A 15,592-nucleotide genomic window follows, 5' to 3' on the forward strand; every position below is an offset into this window, starting at 1 on the left:
TCGGGTCGTGCAGTGTCCTCTAGACTCCAAGCCCCAGGAAGTCAAGCTCAGAGTGCTTTTTGCACATAACTGCATCCACATCACCAAGCACAGTTCCTGGTTCTTGGGAGCAGTTAATAAAATGTGTCAAGTTCTAAAAGAAAAAATGAGGACGAGGAAGAGGAGGAGGAATTTGTGCCCTTGGTTTCATCTGTTCTAGAAAAACTTATAAAAGTAATAAAAATACTACTGATAAGAGGAATATTTATTAAGTACCTATTGTATTCTATGACTGTGGTTGACTGTATTATCTCATTTAATCCCTGGAACAATCCAACGAGCTAAACACAATTTTTATTTCCATTTAAGTGATAAAGAAAATGAGACCCCAAGGGGTTAGGAACTTGTTCTAGGTCACCAAGCTAGTACGTGGCAGAACCAACCTAGGTCTGACAGTCTACAGAATCTGCACTCCTAACCAAGTCCTATGCCACCCATTTGCATGGCTCTGTGATTCCCTCTGAAGCCTTCAAAATTGGAAGGTGTCCCTCCAATTCTGTCTGGAGGTATCTTCCATTTTTCAGTTAGACATCCCCTGGTCCTCAGTTAATCTTCATATGGCATGGTTTACAGACCTCTCACCTTTTTCCAGGGTAGATTGGCCCTATAGTTCTTATTTAGGACCTTCCTACCCACCTATCCTCAGCAGGGAGCTCTTGCAGTCTCTATGACCTTTCCATCCAGCACTGATCACACCAAGTGGGCATGGCACCGTAGCCGTGGGACATCCTAATCGGGAGCAATGCATCTTTAGACTGACTGTCAGAGAAGGTCACTGTATGATTTACAAGAGGGGTGTGTGTGTGTATGTGCGCGCGCGTGTGTGTGTGTACGGGAAGAAAGATGTTAAAGGAAGAGAAGACAGGACTGTTTTCTGGAAGCTGTCTTAAAGCAAGGCTTTCCTTGATTGGAGCAGCTTAGCGAGCCTACAGTCCCAGTAATCATTCATCCCTGAACACCAGAGACATTTTTTAGACAAATGAAAACAAGCACGTTTCCAAACCTGTGAACCTCCACGTACGATGAGGTGAGATCTGTTTGACCTTCTTGTCTGGATGCCAAAGACACTTTCCACGTCTCAAATGGAGGACTTCGCTGGTGTGAAATTGGGAGTTATCTCCTCTCCCAGAAAGTACCCCTCTGGTGACAACTGCTTGTTTGAGAAGTTCTTTCTATTAGAATAGATCAGGAGTTCTTAGATTTTTTTGTGTGCAGTGGACTCCCTGGCAGTCTGGTGAAGCCGATGGACCCCTTTTGAATTATGTTTATACTATGTATAAATTGTGTTTATAAATGAATAACCTAATTACATAGGAGTTCGAAAGAAATCAATTACAGTTAACCTATGAACAACACGAGTTTGAACCAAGCGGTTCCACTTAGGTGGATTTTTTTTCAAAAGTAAATACTACAGTACTACACTGGTCAGTGGTTGGTTGAATCTGCAGATACAAAACCACAGATATGAAGGAACCGAGTACATGGGGGAACCACAGATACAGAGGGCCAGTGTAAGTTATACTCAAATTTTCAGCTGTGCTGTGGTTGGCACCCCTAACCCCCATGTTGTTCAAGGGTCAATTGTATATTGAAATATACTTATAAAAATATTTTTAAATTGTGATATAACAATGTGCTTTGTTATCAGTGCTTCAAATATTAATATCTATGTCTAATAACTGACATAAATTGGAAGTCACAATGAGCACAAGTGGTATTTCAAGATCTCTGCAACAACTAATACGATGGGAAAATAGCTGATTGCTGTTGGTGACAAAGTCACAGGTACTGTTAGTCACCTACACTCATAATTGAAAGAAATGATAACATTCAGTTGAAGGGTAGTGAAAAGAAAGATGTATTTTTTTCTCTGAAAAATTCTCAGACCCTCCCCCATGCGAATTGCATGGACCCCAGAATAAGAACTTCCAGTTAGAGAACTGAAGCATTAAAGTCCTGACAGGAGAGACTGTAGAAGAGACCAACTCATTTTAGATGAGCAAAGGTTGCTTTTGAAAGTTTGAGACAATCTTCTATTTTGTGATGTTCCTTGTGGGTTCCAGGTCTCAGTATTTTGTCTTTTACCTATTGAGAAGTCAGTAGGAAAGGTAAGAGTGAAAATTTAGGGACAGGTGTCTGCTTGGCACGTGTTTAGAATTTCATCATTTATAAACCGAATATGGAGAAAAGGAAAAAATGGTCAGTCCACAATGAGCCTCACTCCTGGCCCCCTGGCTAGAGCTTGCAGGTTGCCAAATGCCCTCACCCCATACACAAAAGCCCAGAAAAATCTCTTTCATCTTCCCCAAATGGGACACCCCCAAGCATTCAAAGAGGCACATTTCTTACTTTCAGCTGATAATGAGAATGCTAAGGTGGGAAAACATAATTTAAACTTCGATAGGTTCTTTGGAAGAAAGTCACACACTCTTCAATGGAAGAGCTTCACTGCTTGACTCATCAAGTCACAGCCACCCTTGGGATCACACAGGCCCCTGTCAGACAGGCATCCAGCAGATGTCACTGGGTACCACCTCCTCAGCTTCACACTGCCTCACTCCTCCTCCTGCCCCTGCCTTGTGGCCCAACAAGGCCACTCAAGCCCCCAAAAGGAACAGTAAAATCAAATTGTCTCTACCTGTCTTCCCATGAAAGACACTACGCGATTTGAAGATCTGAAAATCTTTTATATCGTTTCACATCTAGAAGATGCCCTGGAAATGATCTACCAGGGTCACTAATGGTAATCTGGGCAGGACAATTTGTGCAAAAGCATCTGTCCCCCTACACTAAATGCCAGAAGCGCCCACCCCATGTCCCTGTGTCGGTCACAAGTACCTCCCTACACTTCCAAACATCTCCTAAGGGCAGTCATACGGACCCTGGTTGTGATTGAGAGCCACTGAACGAAAACAGAGCACAAAGAAGTTAATGAGTTCCCCAAGACACAGGGATAGCCAACTTACTGATTTATTTGTAACCCCACTTACTTCCAAAAATTATTTGAATGTGTTGAATGACCTCGTTTTTATTTGGATATAATCCTTCTTATCTTCATTTTACACATGGGGGAATTTCCCAGTGTCACACAGCTAGAAAGTAAAGATCAGAACTCAAGCGTTGAGCACAAGTTCTACCACGTTACTCCTTCTACCACTCAGTACTGTTTGCCGGGCACCAGGCAATTCTGGGGACCACGTCAGGCCCTGGTGCTGCCCTGACACTTTGAGTCTGATAAATGTCTTCATCCCTACAGGTGCTGCAAGGAGCAGCCACATGTTTCTATGCGTTCATTGGCTTTGACATCATCGCCACCACTGGAGAGGAAGCCAAGAATCCCAACACATCCATCCCTTATGCTATCACTGCCTCCCTGGTCATCTGCCTGACAGCATATGTATCCGTAAGTACCAAATGCTTATGTGACCCTCCTCATGGCCTTTTCATATTTGACCTTAAAATGTGGCTCTGGGACTGGGTGTCCTTCTGTCAGGAAGTAATCCTTTACTTGTGCCTTCTAGGTGTTTGTACACGTATGTTTCATGTTGCTCCCTCTTTTTACACTGGCTCAAGCTCACCCCACCCACCAATGACAAGGAGAAAATCAGGGCTCCAAACTGGAGACGGGAGAAGCCCCAGGTCCTCACTTCAGCCATGGCCCCCATCCCTGCTCCGTCCTATGCACAGGCTCTTGGTGTCCACTGCTGCCCACGGGATAGTGTGCAGGGAGTGGGCTGCCGTCCAAGGAGCTCAGATCACAGGCTGGCAGTAACGGGTGGGTGTGCAAGCAGAGGCACTGTGGGCCTCTGCGCTCCCTCCTCAATGCCCTTCTGTCTTCTGGGAGCTTCCCGGCAGCAAAGAGACAAGGCTCTCCCAGGGTGGGGAAAGAGAATTCATCATCCTCTAGAAATGCTTCTCCCTTAAACCTGGTGGGTTGGGGGGTGCAGAGTGGGAGGAGATGTAATTTCTTTCTGCCAGTTGCTCCCTCTTTTTACACTGGCTCAAGTTCGCCTCTTCAGGTTTCCCTGCCAAGGGAAGTCCTTAGAATGAAGCCTTCAGGCTGTCTCCTGAGGATCACGTCCCTCAGACACTCCTCACACTTCTGATGCGTCATCTCTCAGCTCCCATCCCAGAATTTCTATCACAGAAATAGTTCAGCCACATGCAACATCCCCCTCAGCCCCTGGCAGTGGAGAGGACCAGCTGGTAAGCCGACAGATGTGTGGTTACACAAATCCCCCCAAGTCCTGGAGGTCCAACTCACTTCAGCCACCACAATTATCATAGAAAGAGCCAGCAGCCGGGGTGCGCGCCGTCAGCCCTGCTGCTCCTGCTGCCACGGCATGCGACAAGAACCTCTTCACAACCCCTACCAAAAAAACCGGAAAGACACCTTTAGCAACAACCTGAAGAAACCAGGCCAAGGGATCATTAAGGCAAGCTGCAAAACAGGACTGTCCTGGAAGCCAAAGGAAAACTTGAGAGCAGCACTGGATGTGGTTTGCCCACCCAAACCTTTATGGATAGGTCAGTTATCAACCCCCACCCCCACCCCCCCCCCCCGCTCCATGCACACACATGCAACTGGCTTCATCTTATCCAACCCTGATTAGCCCTGCAGACAGAATGTTCAGGAGCAGCTGGGGGTGGGGGAAGCAGGGAGGGGTAGCAGCAGAGACACTCTGCTCTGCATTCCCCCTCCCTCATACCTCCCCTCTTCCAGTAGTCAACCGTTGTAGCACACGCAGTAAAGTTAATAATCACAACTCCTTCCTTAGAAGAGGAATATGTCTACGCATCTACCAACTTTTGCCTATCCTAATCTAATGTGGGCAGGAGACACTCTGAGAGTTGCTGTAAGAATCTATCCCTCTCTCCTCAGGTCTACCCCGATGTTGCTGGGAAAGATTCCCTTTTAGAATGCGTGGGCCCTAACCATGCCTCAGGGGTTGTTTGATCTTGTGTTGGTCAGCAGGCACCCATTCTACCACCAGGAAAAAGTCAAATTGCTGGGCTGTGGTCATTCATCCTGCTGTCCTCCCTAGTGGTACATGGCTTCACTGGAGGATCCTGGCTCCTGAGAAACAGGCAAAGAAGTGATCTAGAAATGAACCACTCTCTCCTTTTCACGCTCTGGACTCCCTCACTGATGCCAGGATTGGCCTTCACAGGCCAGGGGGCACCTGGTCTTAGGACTGGCGGCTCCATCACCTGGGGCCAATTATGACGGGAGGGATGTTACAGCAGATCTATGACATGTGAGGAGAAACAGGTCCTGGTTAAGCAAAGCCATAGTGGTCTTATAGCCCACAGTAGTACTGGATTCCATCCTGATGCCATAATTTACTTCTTGGCCTGCCTGGTTCCGGGGACTGAGCTACAGAGAGGAAACGGAAACATGAGTCCCGTCAGTTAATCGGTTGTGGATCTCCTACGTATTTATCTTTAGAGTTTTGATCTCTGGTCTTTAGGGTAAGATCTAGTACAGTTAAGATCCTGTAGGACCCTGAAAGTATAAAAGAAATGAGACTCTTGTCCATGTGGGCAGGGTGCTCATGGTCACTGCCAGGCCCTGGCTCTAGTGCCTTAGGCTGCAGCTCCTTCCATCGGATAATATCTGCCCTTCATTGAACTATCAGTGTAGCTCTGCTCTCATGGAGCTGAAATACCTGCAGACTTATCCCTCAGATACAAAAGGGTCACAGAGAGATATTACAAATGATTTGGTCTAGTCCACTAAATTCACATGTGGGGAGAAAATACTGAGACCGAGCGTTCCAAAGGCCAAATAACTGGTCTACAGTAAAGGCACGTGCCACGAAGTGGCAGCTCCCAGCTCCCATGCAGGACCAGGCCTCTTTCCTCTCCTATGGGACCTCCATCCATGCTTCAGACAGACCCCTCTACCTCCAGCCATGTCTCCTCTTGTTTTAACAGGTGAGCATGATCTTAACTCTGATGGTGCCATATTACGCGATTGACACGGAATCCCCGCTCATGGAGATGTTTGTGGCTCGCGGGTTCTATGCTGCAAAATTCATAGTGGCCATCGGGTCGGTTGCAGGACTGACAGTCAGCTTGCTGGGCTCCCTCTTCCCAATGCCGAGGATCATTTATGCCATGGCTGGCGATGGGCTCCTTTTCAGGTAAGGGCTATGCTCGGTGGCATTTATTCTATTCTTCCAGGCCTGCCCAGGGAGACTGTCACCCACTGTCAGCCTGACTGTAATTCTGATGTGAGTGCCTGTCACATAGACAATGGAACTTGTCATATATCTTGGCAAAGGGTTTGAGTGAAATTAGTTTAGGTCCTAAAACAGCCCCTCCGTTTGACTCTGGGTCCCTCAATCTAGCAACAAACTAATATATCCCCCCAATGGCCCCCTCCCCTCTTATTTGACATTGTATAAAGATGATGAGTGCCAAAATGCTACACTGGGTGGCCTCCAGAAGGAAGAACCCATCCCAAGGGCATCTGAGGCTTGCCCTCACATTGAGGCCTGATGATTGCCCTCTCTGAAGCTGAAAAAGTTCACAGTTACAATCAAAGAGAGGATAAGACCCTCTGAACAGAGCCTAATAACTGTAGCAACAATCGCTACCATTTATTGAACATTTGTGTATACCAGGTATATGGTATCCCATTTAGTCAGCACAATAACTCTATTTTACAGAAGAGTATACTAGATGAATATACTCAGAGAGGTTAAAAAAAAAAAACTTGCCCCAAATCCCCCAGCTGCTGGGTGGCGGGGTCAGGATTTGAACCCAGGACTGTCTGATCCCGACAACCAGACTTTTAACCACACCAGTACACTGACACTTCCAGCCCCCTAAGCTGGCTATGAAGTAGCCTATCTGCCCATGGTACAAAAGGGATGTGGCCCCATCTCTTGGTTCCTAGTGTCTACTGTGTGAAGAGCTTGCAGGGAAGGCATTCTTCAAGCGCACAAAACAAGGAGTAAACCTCCAAGGAGCCCTCAGGAGTGCAGAGGGATCCAGCTCAGGGACTTTATCTCTGCCATCGGCTGTCACATTCTGCACCCTTTCCTCCGCATACCCCCTGAGGTCACCACCGAGCTGTGACCTTGGGGGAGCTGGAAAGATCAAGAAAAGGCTGACTAGCTATCTATTTTATATTTGGTAGTGTACATTATGTCCATGCCGCTCTCTCACTTCGTCCCAGCTTACCCTTCCCCTCCCCACAGCCGCATAGCACAGGGAGATCAGCTCCGTGCTTTGTGACCACCTAGAGTGGTGGGATAGGTAGGGTGGGAGGGAGGGAGATGCAAGAGGGAGTTGATATGGGGATATATGTATGTGTATAACTGATTCACTTTGTTTTAAAGCAGAAACTAACACACCATTGTAAGGCAATTATGCTCCAATAAAGATGTAAAAAAAGATGTTAAAAAAAAAGAAAAGGCTGACCATAGTGGAGGTGTGACAACTTCACACACCCAAAACGTTTTTCAGCTGTCAAAGAAAACCGAGAGGAAAGATGCTGGGGCTCCGAGCACAGTTTATATTCCTGTTTCATGGACTGAAACATGGAAATAAGGGAGGAATGGAAGAGGAGGGAGCAGGGAGTGCCAGAATGAGAGAGGAGGAGGGCGGGAACCTACCTAAGCCTCCAGGAACTGCTAAAGAAGGGTGCCATTCAGTCACCCTTGTTGGTCTTCTCTATCTTCTCCAGTTAGTAAGTGGCCGGATTTAGGTTTCATCCAGGAGCACATGTTCTCAATGACTGTACTACTTTGCCAACCAAATCCCTGTACTTCTGTTGTAGAGCAAGTGCTTCTCAAGCTCTGGCATAAATCCGAATCCTCTGGAGGTTTTTTAAAGTGTAGACTTTGTTGGGCCCCACTCCCAGAGAGTCTGACATGGTAGGTCTCAGGTAAAACCTCAGAATACATATTTCTAACGAGTTCCAAGGTGATGCTGATGCTGTTGATCCATGGACCACACTTTGGGTAACACAGGTGTAGAGGACCCCCAAGCAGATGTATGACTTTGCCAAGTATCCCTTCTTCATAGCAAAGCCTATGCTTCAATTTGGATTTCTGAGAACCCCCTAGATTCAATCAACCCATCACATCACATAATGAAGTAGGAACTTTAATAGAGAAGTTTGGCTCAAACTCAAGGAATTAAAGTAAATTCTGTTTAAATTCTACTCCGGGAACCAAATCCTGGGGTAGGGAATAGCAGCTGTATTTAAAGCAGTGAATCCAGAAGTAAGCTGGAGAAACAGGACCAGGAGGTGTTAAACCATGCTGAATCAATCCCCACGTGTAGCTCACCGTGAACCCTCTGCTTGCCCCTCCCTTCAGGTTCCTGGCTCACGTGAGCTCCTACACAGAGACCCCAGTGGTGGCCTGCATTGTGTCGGGGTTCCTGGCGGCTCTCCTCTCCCTATTAGTCAGCCTGAGAGATCTGATTGAGATGATGTCCATCGGCACCCTCCTCGCCTACACCTTGGTCTCTGTCTGCGTCTTGCTCCTTCGATACCAACCAGAAAGTGACATTGACGGGTTTGTCAAGTTTTTGTCTCAGGAGCACACAAAGAAGAAGGAGGGCATTCTGGCTGACTGTGAGAAGGAAGTTGGCTCTCCTGTGAGTGAAGGGGAAGAGTTTTCCGGCCCAGCCACCAACACATGTGGGGCTAAGAACTTACCATCCTTGGGAGACAACGAGATGCTCATAGGGAAATCAGACAAGTCGACCTACAACGTCAACCACCCAAACTACGGCACCGTGGACATGACCACAGGCATAGAAGCTGATGAAACTGAAAACGTTTATCTCATCAAGTTAAAGAAGCTGATTGGGCCCCGTTACTACACCATGAGGATCCGGCTGGGCCTTCCAGGCAAAATGGACCGGCCCACAGCAGCTACAGGGCACACGGTGACCATCTGCGTGCTTCTGCTCTTCATCCTCATGTTCATCTTCTGCTCCTTCATCATCTTTGGTTCTGACTACATCTCAAAGCAGAGCTGGTGGGCCATCCTTCTGGTCATTCTGATGGTGCTGCTGATCAGCATCCTGGTGTTTGTGATCCTGCAGCAGCCAGAGAACCCCAAGAAGCTGCCCTATATGGCTCCCTGTCTCCCCTTTGTGCCTGCCTTTGCCATGCTGGTGAACATCTATCTCATGCTAAAGCTCTCCACCATCACGTGGATCCGGTTTGCGGTCTGGTGCTTTGTGGGTAAGCAACTTCCTTTGAAGCCTTGAGAGTTCCCTTCTAAGACCTTGATCAGGCTTATCTCAAAATTACCTCCTAGCTGGACTGGGCATCACTATTCCAGAGAAATCTGGCTGGTTCTGTGGATCCCTACTTCCTGCTTTAGAGTCAAAAAAGCCAGTTGTGCCCTTTCTGCCTGTTATGATCTTGGTTGTGAGTTTTGAAGAAAGATACTGATCAATCCATCACTTCACTGAATCCTATTACTGGATGTTCTTCTGGTGGATAATTAGTATCATAGAAAGTCCACTTAAAATGAATCCACATTTTTAAAAAGGACAAAAATAACATAAAAATGAGGGTGGGAAAGGCTGATTGGAATTCTTAGAAACTAAAAATTATGAAAAATTTTATTTATCTTACGTTCAACAAAATTAAAATGGCAATCAATCATGCCATGTTTTTTTAAATGAGCAAACTATGAATTAAGTATGGGGTTTTAGGCACAGTTTTTTGACAAAATTGTATCATGGCACCATTTAACAGCCCTCACTTTTTGTTGACTTTGCAAAATATTCAAGTTTTTCATTTTTTCCCCAAGATCTTTCTTCATCCTTTGATATTCCAATCATTCTCTTGGGAAGTACCCATCATACCATCATCCTTGTTGCTTTTCTCTCCTTCTATTGATAACTGATAGGACTCTGTTGGGTCATCAACGTCCACAGCTTTGAGTGAATTACTATTGCTCTCTCTAAACTCACTTTCACTGCCTTCAGGAAGTCCTGTATCATTCCTAAGATTTCTAGTTTTCCTTTGGGATCAATTTATATTATATTCACATTACATGTTTATCCTATATGACCATCACCGATGTTTACGAAATTGCTGGGGATTGGTGCTCATGATAACTTGAGAGGGATGTTTAAGTGAAGACTAATTTTAAAGTTCCTTAGTTATTATTTTTATATTTCCTATACAACTTGGTAACCCTGGGGTCTCTGGCAACAAATACTTAGCTAAGGAGAGTCCTTAGGTGCTCTGAGGAATAGGAAAGTAAAGAATAAGTAACTCAGCCTTAAGGGAGGCAAGACAAATATGTGTGAATCAACCAGCCTGGGCAAGGCAGCATAGAGAGTCATTGAGTTGTAGCCCATCCACTCCTTGAGGTCAGGGATATGGGTGTTCAACCCGGTGACCTCTGTGCCGGAACACAGTTCGTGCTTAATAAATACCTCTCTATGATTGTAAAGCACTCTTCAGATGAGAAAAAGGAAACTTCCAGTCAGAATAGCTGGAAAGGACTTTAAGGAGGTAGAATTTGAACTGGGCCTATAAGATAGGATTTCGGTAGAGGGAAGTGGGGGGAAAACACAGGATTCAAAGGAAAGAACATATGTCTCCCAGAAGACTCCTCACATCCGAAGGCCATCCTATGCCTTCCTGTAAGCATTTTGTACCAATTTTTCACTACCCTAAGCCTCATCCCTTGTTAGACTTTAAGGGATCTCTTGAGAGGACCCCACCGACTCATGAAAATTCTAAGCATTTATATGATTCATTCACAATCTCTCTTTTCTGTTTAAACATTTTTCCACTGGAACAAGAAGCTAACCAATGGAAAGATGCTATTATGGGTAGAAATGAATGAAGTGGGTAGAAATATTAGAGTCATGTATTTGTCAAGTGAATGAAGGCACAAACACAAATACACATGAATTTATTCATCTTTTCTTGGACTATTTAAGCTAGAAGAAGCCTCCAACATCTAGTACAGTGTTACCCACAGTGTGGTGACTATTTCATTGTTAATATTTGGACTGATTTTAGAGAGTATATGAATGAACTTTTAAAAATATTATATGATTATGATTCACTTTCACAAATACTAGAAAAATATATACATTCCCATGAATCTGGTGATTATTTTTAAATTCTAAAAGTGAGTCAAGGAGATTCAAGATGGTGGAGAGTAGGTGGACATGGAGTTCATCTCTCTCCACGGATGCATCAGGAATACATCTGTAGATGCAACAATTCTCACAGAACACCAGCTGAAAACTAGTAGAAGACCTTGGACACTGGAAAGGACTATAAAGATCCCTGCATAACTGGGTAGGATGGAAAAAAAGAAGGGAGAAGGAGGAGGAGAGGAAGCAGGACAGGACCTGCACCCCAGGGAGAGGAAGCTGAAGCAGAGGAGAGAGACCTGAATTGGGGGAAAACCCCTCTCTGACGGGGGAAATAGACTGGGACAGAGGGGAAGCATTAGAGGCTGTCGGAAGATGGTGAAGTGGCCAGTCTGTGGCAGACAGGGCCGAATGAAAAATACACAGACGGTCCATACTGTGGCTATACGTGCCCGGGACTGGGACGTGTATTCACAGGTGTGCAAAGGGTCTGGGAGCTGGTGCGTGAGGACTGGAGAACAGGCTCAGAGCGAGAACTGCTGTTGGCTGCGGGGAGACGGACTGAGGGGATGGGAGGGAGGAAATCTGCAGCAGGGAATGCCTAGGGAGGAAGACTGGACTGCCATGGAAGCAGGGTACTATTGATCAGTCACACACAGGGGGAGAAGCCATTACTGTAGCCTCTCTCTACCTACATGCCAGCACCTGCCAGTGACAATAAAAAAAGCCCCCTCAGGGCTGGCCCTCATGTGCCTTACGCCGGGAGGCAGAAAAGGCCCTCGCTAGGGCCATATCTCTTGCACCCGTGGCCGCCGGCTTCCCTGCACATTTGGCGCCCCTGGGGCTCCCATGATCCAAGCAGTCATACCACCTCTGCGCCTGGTCCCCACAGGGGCAGACCCAAGAGCTCCAAGGCAGACACAGGACAAGACTCCTGTGGGTGGACCACATGTAGAGGTGCGGATAAAACCAAAGCTGAACCCCAGGGATGGGGTGACTAAGGAAGAAGATGGAAAATCTTTCCACCAGCTGTACAAGCTGCAGATTAAATCCCCACAATCAGTTAGATAGACCCTGCATCTATGGAATATCTGAGTAGACACTGAGTGTTCCCACAAATGAAAACAGTCTAGGGCTTCCCTGGTGGCACAGTAGTTGAGAATCTGCCTGCCAATGCAGGGGACACGGGTTCGAGCCCTGGTCTGGGAAGATCCCACATGCCGTGGAGCAACTAAGCCCGTGAGCCACAGCTACTGAGCCTGCACGTCTGGAGCCTGTGCTCCACAACAAGAGAAGGCCGCGACAGTGAGAGGCCCACGCACCGCGATGAAGAGTGGCCCCCGCTCGCCGCAACTAGAGAAAGCCCTCACACAGAAACGAAGACCCAACACAGCCAAAAATAAATAAATAAATTTATTTAAAAAAAAAAAACAACAGTCTAGCTCTGGCAGCTGTGGACTTTGGAGGCAGCACATGCAGGAACTGGGCCAGATCAGAGCCTGAGTGGTCCCCACAGTGCTCACAGCAGGTCCAGAGACCAGCCCAGAGGCAGAGGAGAGCCTCCTGGGGAGGCAGAGGGGGGCTGTGGCTCACGGCGTGTGCAAGGACACTTACAGCAGACACCCCATGGAAACATAATTATTACTATTGACTTTATTATGTTTTGATTCATTCTGTTGTTGGTTCTAGCTTTTTTTGGGGTTTCTTTTTCTTTCTTTTTTTGTTTCTTGTTTTGGGGGGTTTTCTTGTTTTGTTTATTTAGTCTTTTGGGATCTCTGCTGTATAACTTTTTAAAAATTTTTTTATACATTTCTATTTATACTTTGCTTTTCTGTTGTCCTGTGTTTTTTCCCTTTTTATTTTATTTTATTATCTTTTTAATCATTTTTATCACTTTGTTGTCTCCTTGCTTTCTTCTTCAATTGGCACACGGCTTTGGTTTTGTTTTTAGGTTATGTGTTTTTGTTACTTTTAATCCTAATTGTTTGATTTCATTTTTGAATCTATTTGTCTTGTTGTTCTCTGGCTTTTTGTTTTATTTGGCTCTGTTTTTGCTTCTTTTATGTGTGTGTGTGTTTCCTTGTTTCTGTTTCTGTTTGATTTTGTTTTCACCATTTCTCTGGGATTTTGTTTGTCTTTTTTTCTTTAATATATTTTCTATTTTTTTAAATATTTGTTTCTATGTTGCTTTTCTGCTCTTCTGTCTTCTTTCCCCTTTCTCTTTTTCTCTTTTTTTTAGTATCATTTTTGTTGGTTTGCTTTGTTTCTTTGCTTCATTCTCCAGCTGGCACTCTGCTTTGGTTTTGTTTTTTTGGTTCGGGGTTTTTGTCAGCTTTCTTCTTAATTGTTTGATTTTCTTCTTGGGTTCTTTTGTTTGTCTGGTTGTTTTGCTATTTGATTTATTTTGTTCTGTTTTTGTTTCTTTGTGTGTGTGCATGTTTCCTTGTTTCTGTTTGTATGATTTTACTTTTTACCATTTGTCTGGGACGAGCGACTTGCGGGGTCATGGTCCCTCAACCAGAAGTCGAGCCTGAGGCTCTGGAGTGGGAGCACTGAGCCTGGGATGCTGGACCACTAGAGAATTCCTGGCCCCAGGGAAGATTAATCACCAAGGGCTCTCTTGGAGGCCTCTATCTGAATCCAAGACCCAGCTCCACCCAACTGCCAGCAGCTAACAATGCTGGACGCCTCACACTAAACAACAAACAAGACAAGAACAAAAACCCATTCATCAGCACACAGACTACTTAAAGTGATAGTAAGCTCACAGACACCCCAAAACACACCACATGACATGGCCCTGCTCATCAGAGGGAAAATACTCAGTTCCACCCACCAGAACGCAGGCACCAGTCCCTCCCATCAGGAAGCCTACACAAGGCACTGGAGCAACCCCACCACCGGGGGCAGAGAACAGAAGCAAGAGGAACTATGACCCTGCAGCCGAGGGAAAGAAGACCTCAAATACTGTAAATTAGACAAAATGAGAAAACAGAGAAATATCTTATAGGCAAAGGAGCAAGATAAAAACCCACGAGGCCAAATAAATGAAGAGGAAATAGGCAAACTACCTGAAAAAGAATTCAGAGTAATGATAGTAAAGATGATCAAAAATCTTGGAAAGAGAATAGAGAAAATACAAGAAACGTTTAACAAGGACTTAGAAGGACTAAAGAGCCAACAAACAGTAATGAACAACACAATAACTGAAATTAAAAATACTTTAATTTTTTTAATTAAATAAAAAATAGCAGAAAACTGAGGCAGAAGAAAGGATAAGTGAGCTGGAAGATAGAAAGGTGGAAATAACTTCCAGGGAGAAGAATACAGAAAAAAGAATGAAAAGAATTGAGGACAGTCTCAGAGACCTCTGGAACAACATTAAGCATACCAACAATGAATTATAGGCATCCCAGAAGAAGAAGAAAAAAGAAAGAGTTGGAGAAAATATTTGAAGAGATTATAGTTGAAAACTTCCCCAACATGGGAAAGGAAATAGTCAATCAAGTCCAAGACATGCAGAGAGTCCCATACAGGATAAACCCAAGGAGAAACATGCCGAGACACATATTAATCAAACTAATAGAAATTAAACACAATGAAAAAATATTAAAAGCAGCAAGGGAAAAACAACAAACAACATACAAGGGAATTCCCATAAGGTTAACAGCTGATCTTTCAGCAGAAACTCTACAGGCCAGAAGGGAGTGGCAAGATATATTTAAACTGATGAAAGGGAAAAACCTACAACCAAGATTACTCTACCCAGCAAGGATCTCATTCAGATTTGATGGAGAAATCAAAAGTTTTACAGACCAGCAAAAGTTAAGAGAATTCAGCACCACCACACCAGCTTTACAAAAAATGCCAAAGGAACTTCTCTAGGCAGGAAATGCAAGAGAAGGAAAAGACTTACAAAAACAAATCCAAAACAGTTAAGAAAACAGTAACAGAAACATACATATCAATAATTTCCTCAAATGAAAATGGATTAAATGCCCCAGCCAAAAGACACAGACTGGCTGAATGGATACAAAAACAAGACCCATATATATGTTGTCTACAAGAGACCACCTTCAGACCTAGGGACACATACAGACTGAAAGTGAGGGGATGGAGAAAGAAATTCCATGCAAATGGAAATCAAAAGAAAGCTGGAGTAGCAATATGCATATCAGATAAAATACACTTTAAAATAAAGACTAGGGCTTCCCTGGTGGCGCAGTGGTTGAGAGTCTGCCTGCCGATGCAGGGGACACGGGTTCATGCCCCGGTCTGGGAGGATCCCACATGCCGCGGAATGGCTGGGCCCGTGAGCCATGGCCGCTGAGCTTGCGCGTCCAGAGCCTGTGCTCCGCAACGGGAGAGGCCACGACGGTGAGAGGCCCACGTACCACAAAAAAAAATAAAATAAAATAAAATAAATAAAATAAAGACTATTACAAGAGACAAGGAA

At 45.1% G+C, this 15,592-nt stretch overlaps 1 protein-coding gene across 1 annotated transcript in view; it reads left to right on the top strand.

The window, feature by feature from the left end:
- The window catches only part of SLC7A14 (solute carrier family 7 member 14), a gene marked incomplete at both ends in the record, with an annotated part of 67,349 nt that overhangs the window by 35,636 nt on the left and 16,121 nt on the right, over positions 1–15,592 (top strand). The window contains 3 exons of the mRNA XM_082840056.1: positions 3,296–3,442; positions 5,977–6,185; positions 8,373–9,250. Coding sequence (XP_082696182.1) covers positions 3,296–3,442; positions 5,977–6,185; positions 8,373–9,250 — 1,234 coding nt within the window. The remainder of the gene's footprint in view (positions 1–3,295; positions 3,443–5,976; positions 6,186–8,372; positions 9,251–15,592) is intronic.

Source organism: Leucopleurus acutus, assembly GCF_964270905.1.
Source record: "Leucopleurus acutus genome assembly, chromosome: 5".
Lineage (NCBI taxonomy): Eukaryota > Metazoa > Chordata > Mammalia > Artiodactyla > Delphinidae > Leucopleurus > Leucopleurus acutus.